This window comes from Salmo salar, chromosome 10 (genome assembly GCF_965601325.2).
Source record: "Salmo salar chromosome 10, fSalSal1, whole genome shotgun sequence".
In the NCBI taxonomy this organism is placed as follows: Eukaryota; Metazoa; Chordata; class Actinopteri; order Salmoniformes; family Salmonidae; genus Salmo; species Salmo salar.
The window spans coordinates 2,647,501-2,667,694 of record NC_138300.1 but is presented as its reverse complement, the minus strand read 5'-3'; the positions used below and the strand labels follow the sequence as shown (position 1 = coordinate 2,667,694).

General features: G+C 45.9%; 1 protein-coding gene across 7 annotated transcripts in view; it reads left to right on the top strand.

Moving 5' to 3' along the window:
* The window catches only part of herc2 (HECT and RLD domain containing E3 ubiquitin protein ligase 2), a 291,977-nt gene that overhangs the window by 17,130 nt on the left and 254,653 nt on the right, over positions 1-20,194 (top strand). For all 7 annotated transcript variants that reach the window (XM_082956658.1, XM_082956660.1, XM_082956657.1 and 4 more), the window contains exons 5-10: positions 6,302-6,524; positions 7,436-7,536; positions 8,180-8,321; positions 8,601-8,705; positions 10,802-10,973; positions 16,654-16,827. In XM_082956658.1, the coding sequence (XP_082812784.1) occupies positions 6,302-6,524; positions 7,436-7,536; positions 8,180-8,321; positions 8,601-8,705; positions 10,802-10,973; positions 16,654-16,827 (917 nt within the window). The remainder of the gene's footprint in view (positions 1-6,301; positions 6,525-7,435; positions 7,537-8,179; positions 8,322-8,600; positions 8,706-10,801; positions 10,974-16,653; positions 16,828-20,194) is intronic.

Below are 20,194 nucleotides of genomic sequence, written 5' to 3'. Positions count from 1 at the left end.
CAAGGTTCTTGGCAGTCTGGCATAGTACACTTCCAAGCAAGGGCTTTGGGATGGAGATGCAATATGGCAGTCGTGCCAATAGATCTCATCAGCCACCTGGTGGAAGGGACTTTGTGGATCTGAGGCTCTTTCCCCTGTTGCCTCCATCATCCTCCAAATCCCACCAACATCAGCCGCCTCAGAGCGCAACTGGTTCTTGTTTGGGAACACACTCACCAAAGCACGCAACAGGCTGACCAATACAAGGGTTGAGAAATTGGTGGCCATCCGGGCAAATTTGAGGCTTTTTGAGCCTGACAACGAGCCAACCTCAACAAGGTTGGAAAGTGACAGTGAAGATGAGGCCTCAGAGTCTGATGTTCAAGAGGTGGACATTGAGGAGGTCCAGGGAGAGGACATGGAAGCCTGAGAGGAAGACAACCAAAGCTTTAGTTTTTGACTATCATTTTACAGATGTATGTTGAAAACGTATTTGGGAGATGTGATGGATCATTGGAGATCAATATTCCCTTTCCTGGTTCAGTGGAATGATTCCATGTGAAGAGTCAACTCATTTAATTAAAGTTAAATTCGTAACTAAATAAAAACATTTATTTCTAGTGTAAGGAATTAATCATTTGCAATTATGTCTACTTATGATAAGGTAAAATGTTTATGTTTCTGTCTCCGTATGATATGGTAAATATATCCAATGGTATAAACATATTTTAAATGGTATTTAATATTCATTGGCATATATTCCTGTTAATTCCCACGGAAAGTTTCCACCTCTGAATATTACCCAAAATGTGCAACCCTACTTGACTTACTGCTTGTAGGCGGCTGTTTAGGTCTGAGATGTTGTCTCAGACGAAATCGTCATGGTTTTAAATAATGTTTCTGGTTTTAAATAATGCGTCTCTTGCTAATAGCAGTTCTGACGTCGGCCGTTGTAGCTGCTTGTTGTTTTATATACAAGCCCAGAGGATAGTGTAATGTTATAATGCAGTGCTGTGTTGGCAACTCTCCACTTCTAAATGTGACTGGGATATTAGAATAGTGACCCTTTCCCCACCTGGCTGTCCCCTCCTATATGACGTCAGACTGGTCTCCCGTTGGTGTTGTGTGCCTCTCCTGGCACGCGAGGTGTGACTGGACTATCAAATGACTGGACAGACTGCAGGCCAATCCAATGACTGGACAGACTGCAGGCCAATCCAATGACTGGACAGACTGCAGGCCAATCCAATGACTGGACAGACTGCAGGCCATGTCTAGTGTTTAATCTAGGTACCACTCCCAACTCCAGCACCAACCCCACGGTATGCTGGGTAGTCTGGTTCTATCCCCAAACCCCACGGTTTGCTGGGTAGTCTGATCCTATCCCCAAACCCCACGGTATGCTGGGTAGTCTGGTCCTATCCCCAAACCCCACGGTATGCTCTGCTGGGTCTAGTCTGGTCCTATCCCCAAACCCCACGGTATGCTCTGCTGGGTCTAGTCTGGTCCTATCCCCAAACCCCACGCTATGCTCTGCTGGGTCTGGTCCTATCCCCAAACCCCACGGTATGCTGGGTAGTCTGGTCCTATCCCCAAACCCCACGGTATGCTCTGCTGGGTCTAGTCTGGTCCTATCCCCAAACCCCACGGTATGCTCTGCTGGGTCTAGTCTGGTCCTATCCCCAAACCCCACGGTATGCTGGGTAGTCTGGTCCTATCCCCAAACCCCATGGTATGCTGGGTAGTCTGGTCCTATCCCCAAACCCCACGGTATGCTCTGCTGGGTCTAGTCTGGTCCTATCCCCAAACCCCACGGTATGCTGGGTAGTCTGGTCCTATCCCCAAATCCCACGGTATGCTCTGCTGGGTCTAGTCTGGTCCTATCCCCAAACCCCACGGTATGCTCTGCTGGGTCTGGTCCTATCCCCAAACCCCACGGTATGCTGGTAGTCTGGTCCTATCCCCAAACCCCACGGTATGCTCTGCTGGGTCTAGTTTGGTCCTATCCCCAAACCCCACGGTATGCTCTGCTGGGTGTAGTCATGTCATAATAAAGAATAACATTCATATACTGACTATCACTGAAACTGACTTAGATAATACCTTTAAATTATACAGTGGTATGTATGGTTTCAACATCTTCAGAAGCGACAGGAATGCCAATGGTGGAGGTGTTTTTCCGTGTATGTTCATATTAGAGAGGTTTTCATCTACAGGTGCACCTGCCTCACCTAAAGCCCATTCTGGTGGGAAGCTGCTATACACCACCAAGTGTTAAGTCAATATTTGGATAATATGTGTGAAATGATTGATCATGTATGTGATATCAGAGGTATATTTTCTGGGTGATTTTAAATATTGACTGGCTTTCATCAAGCTGCCCACTCAAGAAAAAGGTTTCATGGATTGAGAGTTACCTGTCTAACAGAACACAGAGGGTCTTCTTTAATGGAAGCCTCTCCAACATAATCAAGTTAGAATCAGGAATTCCCCAGGGCAGCTGTCTAGGCCCCTTACTTTTTAAAATCTTTACTAATGACATGCCAATGGCTTTGAGTAAAGCCAGAGTGTCTATGTATGCAGATGACTCAACACTATACACGTCAGCTACTACAGCGACTGAAATCACTGCAACAGTCAATAAAAGTGCTGCAGTTCGTTTCAGTTAGACTGGCTTTCAATGAGAATGACACATCTATAACACACATTTCTATGTGAATTTAGTCAGGTCACCCAAAAAGTGGCATATTGCAGCTTTAAATGTACACAGGGAGGTGACATTAATAATATGCATGTCAATCTCTCCTGGCTCAAAGTGGAGGAGAGACTAAATTGCTACTTAAATTTGTGAAAGATATTAACATGTTGAAATCAATCAATCAAATGTATTTATAAAGCACTTTTTACATCAACTGATGTCACAGAAGTGCTGTACAGAAACCCAGCCTAAAGCCCCAAACCGCACACAGCTCAGACACCCATGCATACCCCACAAGACATGCCACCAGAGGTCTCTTCACAGTCCCCAAGTCCAGAACAGACTATGGGAGGTGCACAGTACTACATAGAGCCATGACTACATGGAACTCTATTCCACATCAGATAACTGATGCAAACAGTAAAATTAGATTTTAAAAAACAGATAAAAATACACCTTATGGCACAGCGGGGGCTGTGAAGAGACACAAACGTTGGCACAGACACACACACAGACACACACACAGACACACACACAGACACACACAATAACAGTATTGTATTGTAGATATGTGGTAGTAGAGTAGTGGTCTGAGGTAACACACTAAATGTATTGTGAAATCTGTTATGAAATGTGTATATATTAATATATTTTTAAACATTACATTGTACACCTTCCTTAATTCAGCTGGACCCCAGGAAGAGTAGCTGCTGCCTTGGCAGAAAATAATGGGGATCCTTAAAAAATACAAAATGTCGGCCTCTCGGTCGGTTGGTCGGTTTCTTTCTCTGTTTCCAATCCATAGGGTTGGGTGTGGCAGCATGGTGTTGCATGTCTGGCTGCGGGAGATAAGCACTTGGTGGTGGGAGTCCTTGCCTGGACCAGCCTAGCCGGTTGGCTCCTGGTCTCTCCTGTCCAGTCCTGATTATAGTACTGTACTGTATGCAAGTAGCGCTGAGCGATTTTAGTGCTTTTTTTTTTTAGGTCGGTTCCGGTTCGGTTATTAAAAAAGGACATTAAAAATGTTTTTTTTTTGTTTTCTTTTTAATGGGAATTCCAAAGCCAAAAATAGTGAACATTCAATTGCCAAAACATTCCTATTGTCTCTACCAGGTCCACATTGGGTCGACATCAATAGAAAAATAAGGAAATAACTATGAAATAATAACATATTTCAGTTGGGTATGTTACTTAATTTTTTTGTTGTTGATGACTTTGTTTTTAATTCCTTAAAGTCATCGAGTCATCTCTGCTCAGACAGTAGCAGCCAGCCAGACAGACAGACAGACAGACAGACAGACAGACAGCCCTCTAACGTTATCTTTGTTCCCCATACTGTACTGTCTTTGAGATAGTAGCTGGCTAAATATGCTGTGGAGTTGTCTGACAAAATCATTTTGGTAGTTCTTTAAAATACATCCTTGAAATGTTTCTACCACTTGATTGGAGTCCACCTGTGATAAATTCAATTGATTGGACATGATTTGGAAAGGCACACACCTGTCTATATAAGGTCCCACAGTTGACAGTGCATGTCAGAGCATAAACCAAACCATGAGGTCGAAGGAATTGTCCGTAGAGCTCCGAGACAGGATTGTTTCGAGGCACAGATCTGGGGAAGGGTACCAAAACATTTCTGCAGCATTGAAGGTCCCCAAGAACACAGTGGCCTCCATCATTTTGAAATGGAAGAAGTTTGGAACCACCTAGAGTCTTCCTAGAGCTGGCCGTCCGGCCAAACTGAGCAATCGGGGGAGAAGGTCCTTGGTCAGGGAGGTGACCAAGAACCCGATGGTCACTCTGACAGAGCTCCAGAGTTCCTCTGTGGAGGTGGGAGAACCTTCCAGAAGGACAACCATCTCTGCAGCACTCCACCAATCAGGCCTTTATGGTAGAGTGGCCAGACGGAAGCCACTCCTCAGTAAAAGGCACATGACAGCCCGCTTGGAGTTTGCCAAGAGGCACCTAAAGACTCTCAGACCATGAGAAGCAAGATTCTCTGGTCTGATGAAACCAAGATTGAACTCTTTGGCCTGAATGCCTAGCATCACGTCTGGAGGAAACCTGGCACCGTCCCTACAGTGAAGCATGGTGGTGGCAAAATTGTGCTGTGGGGATGTTTTTCAGCAGCAGGGACTAGGAGACTAGTCAGGATCAAAGGAAAGATTAAAAACCTGCTCCAGAGCACTCATGACCTTGGGGCGAAGGTTCACCTTCCAACAGGACAAGCACACAGCCAAGATATCGCAGAAGTGGCTTCGGGACAAGTCTCTGAATGTTCTTGAATGACCCAGACTTGAACCCGATCGAACATCTCTGGAGAGACCTGAAAATACCTGTGCAGCGACGCTCCCCATCCAACCTGACAGAGTTTGAGAGGATCTGCAGAGAAGAATGGGAGAAACTTCCCAAATACAGGTGTGCCAAGCTTGTAGCGTCAGTGTTGTATCGAGACGGATGTCAGTTAGCTTGTATATATATGCATGCATACAGTACCAGTCAAAAGTTTGGACACAACTACTCATTCCAAGGCTTGTCTTTATTTTTTACTATTTTCTACGTCGTACAATAATAGTGAAGACGTCACAACACATGGGATCATTTAGTAACCAAAAAAATGTGTTAAACAAGATATATGTGAGATTCTTCAAAGTAGCCGCCTTGAGGACAGCTTTGCACACTCTTGGCATTCTCTCAACCAGCTTCACCTGGAATGCTTTTCCAACAGTCTTGAAGGAGTTCCCACATATGCTGAGCACTTGTTGCCTGCTCTTCCTTCACTCTGCGGTTCAACTCATCCCATAATAATAAGAATATTGCCCATGATTTTGGAATGAGATGTTTGATGAACAGGTGTCCACATACTTTTGGTCAGGTAGTGTATTTAATTTTAAATAATTTAGCAAGAATGTCTAAAAACATGTTTTCACTTTGTCATTATGGGGTATGAATACTTTCTGAAGGCCCTGTATGTGACGTAGTACGCAATTTTCTGGGGAAAACGGTTTTGGCGCTACTTTCAGTGGTACTGGTTAAAAAGTATACAGAAGTAGCAGAGAATCCCTTTGAGTGGATTTCAGATCTGTTATTTTGTCCTGTCTGGTCCCCCACACAGACCGGAAGGGCCGTAGGGCCGTCACAGAGACCGACCGGAAGGGCCGTAGGGCCGTCACAGAGACCGACCGGAAGGGCCGTAGGGCCGTCACAGAGACCGACCGGAAGGGCCGTAGGGCCGTCACAGAGACCGACCGGAAGGGCCGTCACAGAGACCGACCGGAAGGGCCGTCACAGAGACCGACTGGAAGGGCTGATGCTGAACTTGTTATGTTTTTATGGATGATTGGCTGTAGTTTTACAATCAAAATGTTATCCCAAAATAAGTTTGAAACTAGTAAAGGAGTCATGTTTGGTAATGAAACTGTATTTCTACTGCTCACAGCACCTGATCTCTCTGTCTCTCTCTGTCTCTCTCTGTCTCTCTCTGTCTCTCTCTCTCTGTCTCTCTCTGTCTCTCTCTCTCTCTGTCTCTCTCTGTCTCTCTCTCTCTCTGTCTCTCTCTGTCTCTCTCTCTCTCTCTCTCTCTCTCTCTCTCTCTCTCTCTCTCTCTCTCTCTCTCTCTCTCAGATGAGACCGAGCTGAAGGACTGTCTGATGGTGCTGGTAGACGACCAACAGAAGCTATCGGCCCAGATGGCTAAGAGCACGCTGTCTGCCCTGCGTCTACGCCAGCGCCTGGTCATCCTAGAGAGATACCTCATATCCCTGAGCCACAGCATGATGGAGGAGAAGTACAAGGTCCGCTGGAAGAGCCCTCCCAGCCCGCCTCCACCCATTGTAGACAACAAGAGGTACGCTGTAAACCCAAACGCTCATCCACTAGTGAAAGTGATTAGTACAGGAAACGGCAGCCATGGTTCTCTCATCTCACTGTTAGCTATACGCTGACTGGGTGATTCATCTGGAACATTCCCCCTTACATGATCAGCTTGATCTGAGTCATGTCATGTCATCTTGGAGTTAAAGGTCTCACTCTCTCACTCTCTCTCTTGCCCCCGGCCAGCCAGTAAAGGTGTCTCTCTCTCTCTCTAGCCCCCGGCCAGCCAGTAAAGGTGTGTCTCTCTCTCTCTCTCTCTAGCCCCCGGCCAGCCAGTAAAGGTGTCTCTCTCTCTCTCTAGCCCACGGCCAGCCAGTAAAGGTGTGTCTCTCTCTCTCTCTAGCCCACGGCCAGCCAGTAAAGGTGTGTCTCTCTCTATCTAGCCCCCGGCCAGCCAGTAAAGGTGTCTCTCTCTATCTAGCCCCCGGCCAGCCAGTAAAGGTGTCTCTCTCTCTCTAGCCCCCGGCCAGCCAGTAAAGGTGTCTCTCTCTCTAGCCCCCGGCCAGCCAGTAAAGGTGTCTCTCTCTCTCTCTCTCTAGCCCCCGGCCAGCCAGTAAAGGTGTCTCTCTCTCTCTCTCTCTCTCTCTCTCTAGCCCCCGGCCAGCCAGTAAAGGTGTCTCTCTCTCTCTCTCTAGCCCCCGGCCAGCCAGTAAAGGTGTGTCTCTCTCTCTCTCTAGCCCCCGGCCAGCCAGTAAAGGTGTGTCTCTCTCTCTCTCTAGCCCCCGGCCAGCCAGTAAAGGTGTCTCTCTCTCTCTCTCTCTCTCTAGCCCCCGGCCAGCCAGTAAAGGTGTCTCTCTCTCTCTCTCTCTCTCTAGCCCCCGGCCAGCCAGTAAAGGTGTCTCTCTCTCTCTCTCTCTCTCTCTCTCTCTCTCTCTCTCTCTCTAGCCCCCGGCCAGCCAGTAAAGGTGTGGAGGGTCTGGCCAGAGTTGGCTCCAGAGCAGCTCTCTCCTTCGCCTTTGCCTTCCTACGACGAGCCTGGAGGTCTGGTAAGTCTCCTCTCCATCGTCTAGACACGACCTTTCACTTAGTCTGTATACAGCTTCCTCTCCATCAGAAGAGTGGAGGCTGTTATAGCAGCAAAGGGGGGGACCAACTCCATATTAATGACTTCCCAGAAGAGTGGAGGCTGTTATAGCAGCAAAGGGGGGTTCAACTCCATATTAATGACTTCCCAGAAGAGTGGAGGCTGTTATAGCCACAAAGGGGGGGACCAACTCCACATTAATGCCCATGATTTTGGAATGAGATTTTGGACGAGCAGGTGTCCACATACTTTTGGTCATGTAATGTATATAGTTAATTTATTCATAAATGTTGTATCTGCACCAAAATGCAATTATTTTTCATCTTGTTTTTAAATCGTGAGCCAACATGTTTTCAGCATTTTTATTTCCATGACTGATTTTTAAAAAAAAAACAAATTTTGTCATATTATCTATTGTCTTTGCAACAGAGCAATATGTTCTGAACATCAAATCGCTGTATCACATCGTAATACATATAGGATCGTGAGAATCACAATACATATCGTATTGGCGTCTAAGTATGGTGATAATATCTCGTTGCGAGTTCCCTGGTAATTCCCAGCCCTAGTGTCCTGTGTGTCTAACATATTGGTTCTTTGATCAGGTGACGACGCGGACCTGTGCAGTGAGCTCCTCCAGGAGTCCCTGGACGCTCTACGGGCCCTCCCAGAAGCCACTCTGTTTGACGAGGGTACCGTGTCGTCCGTCTGGCTGGAGGTCGTGGAGAGAGCCACCAAGTTCCTCAGGTCAGTAGTACCTGCTGTCTGGGTTGTCCTGGCCTAGCTCCCAGTACTGACCTGTCGCCAGTTCCTCAGGCCTTCCTGCTGTCTGAGTTGTCCTGGCCTAACTCCCAGCACTGACCTCTGGCCAGTTCCTCAGGCCTTCCTGCTGTCTGAGTTGTCCTGGCCTAACTCCCAGCACTGACCTCTGGCCAGTTCCTCAGGCCTTCCTGCTGTCTGAGTTGTCTTGTGATGTCCATGGTTCTGCCAGTGACGTGTTATTTATACTGTGTGGTTGGTTTTCAGTGATGTCCATGGAAGTGGTAGTACCAAAGGCAGCATCCCACTACAGGACCAACACCTGGCCTTGGCCATCCTGCTGGAGCTGGCAGTACAGAGGGGCACTCTGAGGTAGGACCCCTCCTGACGACATACTGATACTGAGGTAGGACCCCTCCTGACGACGTACTGATACTGAGGTAGGACCCCTCCTGACGACGTACTGATACTGAGGTAGGACCCCTCCTGACGACGTACTGATACTGAGGTAGGACCCCTCCTGACGACATACTGATACTGAGGTAGGACCCCTCCTGACGACATACTGATACTGAGGTAGGACCCCTCCTGACGACATACTGAGGTAGGACCCCTCCTGACGACATACTGATACTGAGGTAGGACCCCTCCTGACGACATACTGAGGTAGGACCCCTCCTGACGACATACTGAGGTAGGACCCCTCCTGACGACATACTGAGGTAGGACCCCTCCTGACGACATACTGATACTGAGGTAGGACCCCTCCTCCTGACGACCTACTGGTACTGAGGTAGGACCCCTCCTCCTGACGACGTACTGATACTGAGGTAGGACCCCTCCTCCTGACGACATACTGATACTGAGGTAGGACCCCTCCTCCTGACGACGTACTGATACTGAGGTAGGACCCCTCCTCCTGACGACCTACTGGTACTGAGGTAGGACCCCTCCTCCTGGTACTGAGGTAGGACCCCTCCTCCTGACGACGTACTGGTACTGAGGTAGGACCCCTCCTCCTGACGACGTACTGGTACTGAGGTAGGACCCCTCCTCCTGACGACGTACTGGTACTGAGGTAGGACCCCTCCTCCTGACGACGTACTGGTACTGAGGTAGGACCCCTCCTCCTGACGACGTACTGGTACTGAGGTAGGACCCCTCCTCCTGACGACGTACTGGTACTGAGGTAGGACCCCTCCTCCTGACGACGTACTGGTACTGAGGTAGGACCCCTCCTCCTGACGACATACTGATACTGAGGTAGGACCCCTCCTGACGACATACTGATACTGAGGTAGGACCCCTCCTGACGACATACCGAGGTAGGACCCCTCCTGACGACATACTGAGGTAGGACCCCTCCTGACGACATACTGATACTGAGGTAGGACCCCTCCTGACGACATACTGAGGTAGGACCCCTCCTGACGACATACTGGTACTGAGGTAGGACCCCTCCTCCTGACGACGTACTGGTACTGAGGTAGGACCCCTCCTCCTGACGACGTACTGATACTGAGGTAGGACCCCTCCTCCTGACGACGTACTGATACTGAGGTAGGACCCCTCCTCCTGACGACGTACTGATACTGAGGTAGGACCCCTCCTCCTGACGACGTACTGATACTGAGGTAGGACCCCCTCCTCCTGACGACCTACTGGTACTGAGGTAGGACCCCTCCTCCTGGTACTGAGGTAGGACCCCTCCTCCTGACGACGTACTGGTACTGAGGTAGGACCCCTCCTCCTGACGACGTACTGGTACTGAGGTAGGACCCCTCCTCCTGACGACGTACTGGTACTGAGGTAGGACCCCTCCTCCTGACGACGTACTGGTACGGAGGTAGGACCCCTCCTCCTGACGACGTACTGGTACGGAGGTAGGACCCCTCCTCCTGACGACGTACTGGTACTGAGGTAGGACCCCTCCTCCTGACGACGTACTGGTACTGAGGTAGGACCCCTCCTCCTGACGACGTACTGGTACTGAGGTAGGACCCCTCCTCCTGACGACGTACTGGTACTGAGGTAGGACCCCTCCTCCTGACGACGTACTGGTACTCAACTCTAGGACTGGGGGGTTGGGGTTACCCCTCGCGGGGGTTTGGGGGGAGGGGGTACGTGCTACGTAAGTATAACTGTAAGAAATGTAAGATGTGTTTAATTAAATGATATTCAGCTCAGGGGTCCCAGCTGTTCATGTGGTTTCCAAACTAGCTAGCTAAGTGGCTAGATGTCAACATCACCAATGTCTTTTGAGGTGGAGACGAGGAAACAATAAAATACTTTTGGGGTTTCACTCTCTGTGACCTCACCTACCACACCCCTCATATCGTACGGTACCTGGCCTCTCTGGCCGGTCCTCTCCAGCCAGCTGCTGTCCTGCTGTCCTGCTGCGTCTGTGTGGGACAGCACTTACCATGCCCATATTTATAGTACTCTAACTACTCTATTCTCTTCTCCAGCCAGCTGCTTTCTGCCGTCCTGTTGTTGCTGCGTCTGTGGGACAGTGGGACCAGGGAGATGGACAATGAGCGCTCCACCCAGGGGACTAGCGCCCCGCTCCTCCCTCTCCTGCAGCGTTTTCACAACATCCACAGCAGCAAGGAGGAACCCAGCCCCGATGAGGAGATGGAGGTGAGCTCGGGGCCTGTATTTTCTGTAAAAGTAGATTTTTTTTTTTTTTAAGATCAGTTTTAAAAAAACGTAAAAAACGTCTTATCCACGATACAAATATTTGAAGCAGAACATCAGTATCAAATAAACGCACACATGTCTAAAATCGAATTTGCAAGGAAAACAACAATGATGGCAATGGTAGGCGCCAGCCAGAAAATGTGCTGGGGGAAAATGTTTGTGCAAGGCCTCTTCTGACGAGAGATGGGCAATGTTTTCATACTTTATCTGTGGAAACACTTGGGAAGTGCTGGGGCTCTTGTTGAAGAGAGAAGTTTGTCTGGCTCAGTAAAACCTCAAACATAAATTGTCAGCAACAGTGAAATGAGCTACTGTGAATTAACAAAGAGACGGAACACACCTCAATTCAAACTATTGTTCGAAAATCATTTGAAATTGACAAGTTGAGACATAATCTATAGATAATTAGCAAGCAGCGTGCCTTGGTTTGAGGGCCGCGCGCCTTGGTTCGAGGGCAGCGCAGGTAACTGTCCTGTTGGGTAACAATCACATTTTGGAACAGTAAGAGCATTCTGATATTACACGTATGAAGAAAAAAAAACGCGATTAGAGATATTTGGAACTCACGGTTGAGAAGGTTAAGGGGCCTTTTGGACCGAGACTTGACGCTCCGGTATAGCTTAAACAGACTGATTTTTATGGGGATTTTGACACGGAAATGAACTCCGTAACTGTTTTAAAGTCACCATTGGCCTCATAGTGAAATCCCTGAGCAGTTTCCTTCCTCTCCAGCAACTGAGTTAGGAAGGACGCCTGTATCTTTGACGTGACGGGGTGTATTGATACACCATCCAAAGTGTAATTAATAACTTCACCATGCTCAAAGGGATATTCAATGTCTGCTTTTTAAATGTTTTACCCATCTACCAATAGGAGCCCTTCTTTGCAAGGCATTGGAAAACCTCCCTGGTCTTTGTGGTTGAATCTGTAATTCACTGCTCGACTGAGGCACCTTACAGATAATTGTATGTGTTGGGGTACAGAGATGAGGTCGTCATTAATAAATCATGTTAAACCCCTAAGGTCGACGTCCGCGCCCCACGAAAATATAATTAGCATTTTCCCCCAGCACATTTTCTGGCTGGCGCCTACCATTGCCATCATTGTTGTTTTCCTTGCAAATTCGATTTTAGACATGTGTGCGTTTATTTGATACTGATGTTCTGCTTCAAATATTTGTATCGTGGATAAGACGTTTTTTACGTTTTGTACCTAAACAAATAACTTATTTGTTTAATAAAATAAAAAAACTCCAAGAATAAAGGCCCTTTGTGTTCTTTCTAACTAGATCTTGTCAGTGACTTTTACCACATGTGTAAATGGAACGCTGTCCAGAAAGAAAGTATTCCAACCTTGTATAGCCTTGATTTGGTACACTTCTATAATTGGCCATGCACGTGTGGTACTCTAAAAAGTTGGACAGGGTTGGCAGGTTTGCATATGATGTGTGTAAAATAATTTTTTTGAATGTTGTACTGATTTATGATGAGCTAATGCTAAGCTATTTGAATGTTGTACTGATTTATGATGAGCTAATGCTAAGCTATTTGAATGTTGTACTGATTATGAAGAGCTAATGCTAAGCTACTTGAATGTTGTACTGATTTATGAAGAGCTAATGCTAAGCTACTTGAATGTTGTACTGATTTATGATGAGCTAATGCTAAGCTATTTGAATGTTGCACTCATTATGATGAGCTAATGCTAAGCTATTTGCCAGCTATGTGTGGCGCTATGTTTGTTGACATCAAACAATGCATTCTGGTTGTCACATAAGCATCTGTCAGACCAAAGATGTTATAACAAAGGATAGTTCACTCAACTGACTTATGGTGCTTTCGAGACAACTGTGAACTCTGGGAAAAACGAGCTCCAACTGGGACATTTGTTCAAGAGTTCACAGTTGTCTTGAATGAACGGAAGTCAGAGATTTCCCAGTTCCCAGTTGTTTTGAACACGGCATCAGATTGTAACTTTGGTACCTCAGGGTTCCGAGCTCAGACCCCCCTTTCCAGGGGTTTTATTTTTATTTTGTGTATATACTTCTCTTGTGTTAGCCCCTCATTTATTGATAAATACTCCATCATAGTAATATTTCCTGCATCATATCCCCCCATGATGCCTTCCCCCATTTCTACCCCTCATGGACTTGAAAACCCCCCACAAATGAAATGAACCCCCCCCACAAACCCCCCTAAAATGGTTTCATCCCTGTTTAGCTTTCGCGCTACGGCTAGGCTAGGCAGCAGGCTTGTATTTGGGGTGATGATCTATGAGGTGAAAACGTTTTATTTGCTTTGGGATTTGTCAAAAACGGTAAACGACTTGTCAAGTCATGTGCTCTGGTTCTTGTATACACTGTAACAATACATTGACGATTTGTAATATGCTGAAAGGTGGCAAACGTTTAGTTCATATTTTTCAGGCAATGAGCGCAGCCATCTTTGACTTTGTTTATTTGCATCTTTATAGGGAATGGCATTCTGGGATTAGGGAGTTTTCGCCAAGTCAAACATAAACAAACATGGCTGCCATCATAAAGAATTTAGCTTCTGTTAGCTTAGCTGACGCATCTCTTTTCTAAACAATATTACATTGTAAACAAGTTATGTTTTTGGTTTTTTTGTCAGCAAAAACCTGTTATTTCGACTGGTTTATGAAATGAGTTTAGCTGTGGATGTGTTCCGTGTTATGTTTGGATGATGAAGTTTGTAATTATTATTTTTTACAATAAAAGGTAAACCTGAAGAATCCCATCGATACAAAACATTGTTTAGATTTTTTTCAGACAACAATGGTGTTTAGACGCAGTTGTTGCATCATACGTCCTGTTGCAACTGTTCCAATCACGTGTTTGTGATCGTACCACTCAACAAGGATCACAAATACGTGATCGTACGCGTCAAAGGGTTAACATTGACTCGGTACCGGTACCCCCTGTATATAGCCTCGTTATTGTTATGTTGTAGTGTTACTTATTTTTACTTTTTACTTGAGTTTATTTAGTGAATATTTTCTTAAATGTATTTACTTAACTGCATTGTTGGTTAAGGTCTTGTAAGGAAGCATTTCACAGTAAGGTCTAACCCTGTTGTATTCGGCGCATGTGACAAATAAAATCTGATTTGATAGATATCTGTTATCAGCCGATATCAGCCTTCTGCAGTGGAAGGTGACAGAGCTACAGAGGTGTTTGTCAGACCAGGAAACATCCCATCTGAGGTGAAAGGTGACAGAGCGGTGTTTGTCAGACCAGGAGACATCCCATCTGAGGTGGAAGGTGACAGAGCAAGAGCGGTGTTGGTCAGACCAGGAGACATCCCATCTGAGGTGGAAGGTGACAGAGCAGTGTTGGTCAGACCAGGAGACATCCCATCTGAGGTGGAAGGTGACAGAGATAAAGCGGTGTTTGTCAGACCAGGAGACATCCCATCTGAGATGGAAGGTGACAGAGCAGTGTTGGTCAGACCAGGAGACATCCCATCTGAGGTGGAAGGTTGCATAACTACAGAGGTGTTGGTCAGACCAGGAGACATCCCATCTGAGGTGGAACGTTGCAGAGCTACAGCGGTGTTTGTCAGACCAGGAGACATCCCATCTGAGGTGGAAGGTGACAGAGCTAGAGCAGTGTTGGTCAGACCAGGAGACATCCCATCTGAGGTGGAAGGTTGCAGAGCTACAGCGGTGTTGGTCAGACCAGGAGACATCCCATCTGAGGTGAAAGGTGACAGAGCTAGAGCAGTGTTTGTCAGACCAGGAGACATCCCATCTGAGGTGGAAGGTGACAGAGCTAGAGCAGTGTTGGTCAGACCAGGAGACATCCCATCTGAGGTGAAAGGTGACAGAGCTAGAGCAGTGTTTGTCAGACCAGGAGACATCCGTAATGTCTGTAGCGTCCGAACAGATTGGGCTACACAGTAATATGACTCCTCTAGGGACGCCCACAACCCTCACAAGACTAGTCTGAAGGTAGCCAGTTTACAACAGGAATGGAAGTGTATATAAAAGTCGTTTAGTGTCTAAAATAAGGGATTAAATATGTCAATTTTTTTTCTAATACTTTCCTGATCTGTCTTATATTATCAGATATAGGACACTGTAGAACAAACTTATTTTTGTATTTTTGTTGTTGACTATCTGTTTGTTCCATGTAGTGAATCTGTTATTCAATGTGTTTCTATGGGCTAATAGCAGTAAGGCCAAATTCAATGTTTCATAAATATATTTTTTTATATATATTTATTCCTAAAATTGTAATATCTAAATGATCCCTGGTATGACCAACCCTCCACAAAACATGCATCCTGTTTGCAACAAGCCACTAAAGCAGGGGTGGGCAAACTTTATGGCTCGAGGGCCACATCGGGATTTTGAAATTCAACTGAGGACTGCAACAAAAAAAAAATTGGGGGGGGGGGTCAATTTGTGGGGTCCTCCTGAGTGGAGCAGCGGTCTAAGGCATATATAGAAAATATATGTAAAAGACCCTATTGTGAGACAGTTTTTTTTCCCCGTGTGTAATTTCTAAATGGGGCGCAAAGGCCCCCAAAGCAACAACAAGAGGAGCGAGAGTTGGTATTGAACTACAGTACAGGGCTGAGTAGATAACTCATAACTGAGAAAGTGCTTAGTGCTTGAGGAGTCACTACAGACCTGGGATTGATCCCAGGCTGTGTCACAGCTGGCCGTGTCAGGAGAGGGTTTGGCAGGCTGAGATTTCCTTGTCCCATCGCGCTCTAGTGTGCCCGGCGGGCCGGAAATGGTCCACGGCCCGTACTTTGACCCCCCCCCCCCCCCCCCCCCCCCCCCCGCACTAAAGTAATACTGCAAAAAATGTGGCAAAGTAATTAACTTTTTATCCTGAATACAAAGTGTTATGTTTTGAGCAAATCCAATGAAACACTATTTTCAAGCATAGTGGTGGCTGCATCATGTTATGGCTGTGCTTGTAAAAGTTAAGGACTGGGGAGTTTTCCAGGATAAAAAAATGGAATGTAGCTAAGCACAGGCAACAAAATTCTAGAGGAAAAGACCTGAAGCAGTCTGCTTTCCAACAAACACTGGGAGATGCAGGACAATTACCTAAAACAGAATCCAAATCTACACTGGAGTTGCTTACCAAGATGACATTTAAAGTTCCTGAGTGGCCTAGTTACAGTTTGGACTTTAAATCAGGCTCAAAATCTATGGCAAGCGCTGCCAAAGGTGATTCTAACATGTATTGACTCAGGGGTGTGAATACTTATGTAAATGAGATATTTCTGAATTTAATTTCCAATATATGTTGTAACATTTTCGAAAAAACATATTTTCACTTTGTCATTATGAGGTATTGTGATGTCATTGTGAGGTATTGTGGCGTCATTGTGAGTATTGTGGCGTCATTGTGAGGTATTGTGGCGTCATTGTGAGGTATTGTGGCGTCATTGTGAGGTATTGTGACGTCATTGTGAGGTATTGTGTGTGTAGATGGATGAGAAAAAACATCAATTGAATCCATTGAATTCAAGCTGTGACACAATAAGATGTGGAATAAGTCAAAGGATATGAATACTTTCTGAAGGCTCTGTACCACCTTTTTTAGTTCACAGTCGTTTTCTCCTGTGTTCTTCCTCTCCAGATCCTGGGGGCCCCTCTGAGTCCCAATGAGAGTTTCCTGCGCTACCTGACGCTGCCCCAGGACAATGACTTGGCTATCGACCTGAGACAGACGGCTGTGGTTATCATGGCTCACCTGGACCGCCTGGCCGCCCCCTGCTCCCCCTCGCACTGCAGCTCCCCTACCTCCCACAAGGTACTGCTACCACCGTCTGGACTTGGCCCTGCTACTGTGTGCTGTACGCTGTTATTAAGACAGCTCTACTCAGCCTCCTCCCTGTGTTCAGTGTTTCCATTGATCATCATGGTTATCTCTAAGGCTCTCCTCAGATTTAATGGCCTGTGATTTTTCTTTTTTTTGAGAATTCTAAAGAGGATGCTTGAAAATATGAGAGTCAGGATTAGGGCTGCACAATGAATCAAAATTGTAATCAAAATTGCGATATCGACATGTGCAATATCCGTATCGTATTCTCTCTCAAAGGCTACGTGTAACACATTTTTATTAGTTTACTCTGTCGTCTCACTCCAGTCTCCTCCTCCTCCTCTCATGCGGTTGCTTGCTTCTGACGCACCAAGCCCCGCCCCCTGTCACTCAATCAGGAACAAATGGCTGCTTCAGTCTGCACACTTCTGTTAGCTAGCCCATGCAGTCAAGAAACAAGAACGATGCTGCTTTCAACTTTGCTTCTTCATATCAATCATGTTTTCTGTATTATACTAATAGTTTTGTTGTATCTTTATCTCTGCAAACCGCTACTTAGTTAGTCTTAGAAAACCTCCACATGTCTAAAAAAAACATTTGCGGTAGCCGCTAATTGCTAACTAGCTAGCTAAATGCATTGAGCTAGCAAAGATTATTGCGCTAGGGCAAATCTGACCTGGAAACGTTAGCTTTAATACAGGCTGTTGCCAGCATGTTGGTTGTGCAACATCATGCTCTGAATTAGAGAGGAATAGGTGAAGCATATTTAATTTTTTTTTTTTTTTTTTTAAACGGGCAGCAGCTAGCCTCGCGGTTATAGAGTAGCGTTGGGCCAGTAACCGAAAGGTCGCTGGTTCGAATACCCTTAGCAGACAAGGTGAAAAATCGTTATGCCCTTGAGCAAGGCACTTAATCCTAATTTGCTCCAGGGGTTCTGTACTACTATGGCTGACCCTGTAAAACAACACATTTCACTGCACCTATCTCGCATGACAATAAAACATTTATTTTTTTTGTAATATTTTTTTTACTAAATATAACATCTCAATTCAAATGTGATTAGGGTTCCCTGGGAAACACTGACCAACACTTTGGTTTCTACTCTGTCACAACTCCTACTATACTGACTTTTTCATTCGTTTTCATGCCAACCAACATCAACCATAGAATTAGAAGAGCCTACTCATTCTATTTCTATAATAACATAATATATATTAATATCATATGCTATTTAGCAGACGCTTTTATCCAAAGACACTTATAGTCATGCATTCATATGTTCTTTACGTATGGGGAGGGGTTCTGGTTCCGCCAACCTGGCAACCGAAGTGTTTTTGATTAAGAAAAAGAAATATTTGGAAAAAAAATTGCAATTAGATTTTTCGAACCATATCGTGCAGCCCTTGTCAGGATGTTTTGATTTGTAAATGGAAGTCTTTACTGCGTTACTAACTTCTCTCTCTCTCTCTCTGTCTGTGCGTTACTAACTTCTCTCTCTGTCTATCTGTGCGTTACTAACTTCTCTCTCTCTGTCTATCTGTGCGTTACTAACTTCTCTCTCTCTGTCTGTGCGTTACTAACTTCTCTCTCTCTGTCTATCTGTGCGTTACTAACTCTCTCTCTCTCTGTCTGTGCGTTACTAACTTCTCTCTCTCTGTCTATCTGTGCGTTACTAACTTCTCTCTCTCTCTGTCTGTGCGTTACTAACTTCTGTCTATCTGTGCGTTACTAACTTCTCTCTCTCTCTGTCTGTGCGTTACTAACTTCTCTCTCTCTCTGTCTGTGCGTTACTAACTTCTCTCTCTCTCTGTCTGTGCGTTACTAACTTCTCTCTCTGTCTGTCTGTGCGTTACTAACTTCTCTCTCTCTCTGTCTGTGCGTTACTAACTTCTCTCTCTGTCTGTGCGTTACTAACTTCTCTCTCTGTCTGTCTGTGCGTTACTAACTTCTCTCTCTGTCTGTCTGTGCGTTACTAACCTCTCTCTCTCTGTCTGTGCGTTACTAACTTCTCTCTCTCTCTGTCTGTGCGTTACTAACTTCTCTCTCTGGTCTGTCTGTGCGTTACTAACTTCTCTCTCTCGGTCTGTCTGTGCGTTACTAACTTCTCTCTCTCGGTCTGTCTGTGCGTTACTAACTTCTCTCTCTCGGTCTGTCTGTGCGTTACTAACTTCTCTCTCTCGGTCTGTCTGTGCGTTACTAACTTCTCTCTCTCTCGGTCTGTCTGTGCGTTACTAACTTCTCTCTCTCTCGGTCTGTCTGTGCGTTACTAACTTCTCTCTCTCTCGGTCTGTCTGTGCGTTACTAACTTCTCTCTCTCTCGGTCTGTCTGTGCGTTACTAACTTCTCTCTCTCTCGGTCTGTCTGTGCGTTACTAACTTCTCTCTCTCTCGGTCTGTCTGTGCGTTACTAACTTCTCTCTCTCTCGGTCTGTCTGTGCGTTACTAACTTCTCTCTCTCTCGGTCTGTCTGTGCGTTACTAACTTCTCTCTCGGTCTGTCTGTGCGTTACTAACTTCTCTCTCTCGGTCTGTCTGTGCGTTACTAACTTCTCTCTCTCTCTCTCTCTCTCTCTCTCTCTCTGTCTGTGCGTTACTAACTTCTCTCTCTCTCTGTCTGTCTGTGCGTTACTAACTTCTCTCTCTCTCTCTCTCTCTCTCTCTCTCTCTCTCTCTCTCTCTGTCTGTGCGTTACTAACTTCTCTCTCTCTCTGTCTGTCTGTGCGTTACTAACTTCTCTCTCTCTGTCTGTGCGTTCTGTTGGAGGACCATGTGCAGGTAAATTATGAAGCCATGTGTTGTGCATGAAGGACTTGATGTGATGTTTTTATGTAGCTTATTCTTGCAACAGTCACATAACTGTTGGGGATATGTTGATTACGCAGGTATATTTCACTGGTCATCCCCAAAGCCAACACCTCCTTTGGCCGTCTTTCCTCACAGTTCTCTGCTGCCAGTGACTGGAACGAATTGCAAAAATCTCTGAAGCTGGAGATTTATATCTCCCTCACTAGCTTTAAGCACCAGCTGTCAGAGCAGCTTGCAGATCACTTCACCTGTACATAGCCCATCTGTAAATAGCCCACCCAACTACCTCATCCCCATACTGTTATTTATTTATTTTGCTCCTTTGCACCTCAGTATCTCTACTTGCACATTCATCTTCTGCACATCTATCACTCCAGTGTTTAATTGCTAAATTGTAATTATTTCGCCACTATGGCCTATTTTATTGCCTTACCTCCCTAATCTTACTTCATTTACACTCACTGTATATAGACTTTTCTATTGTGTTATTGACTGTATGTTTGTTTATTCCATGTGTAACTCTGTGTTGTTGTTTGTGTCACACTGCTTTGCTTT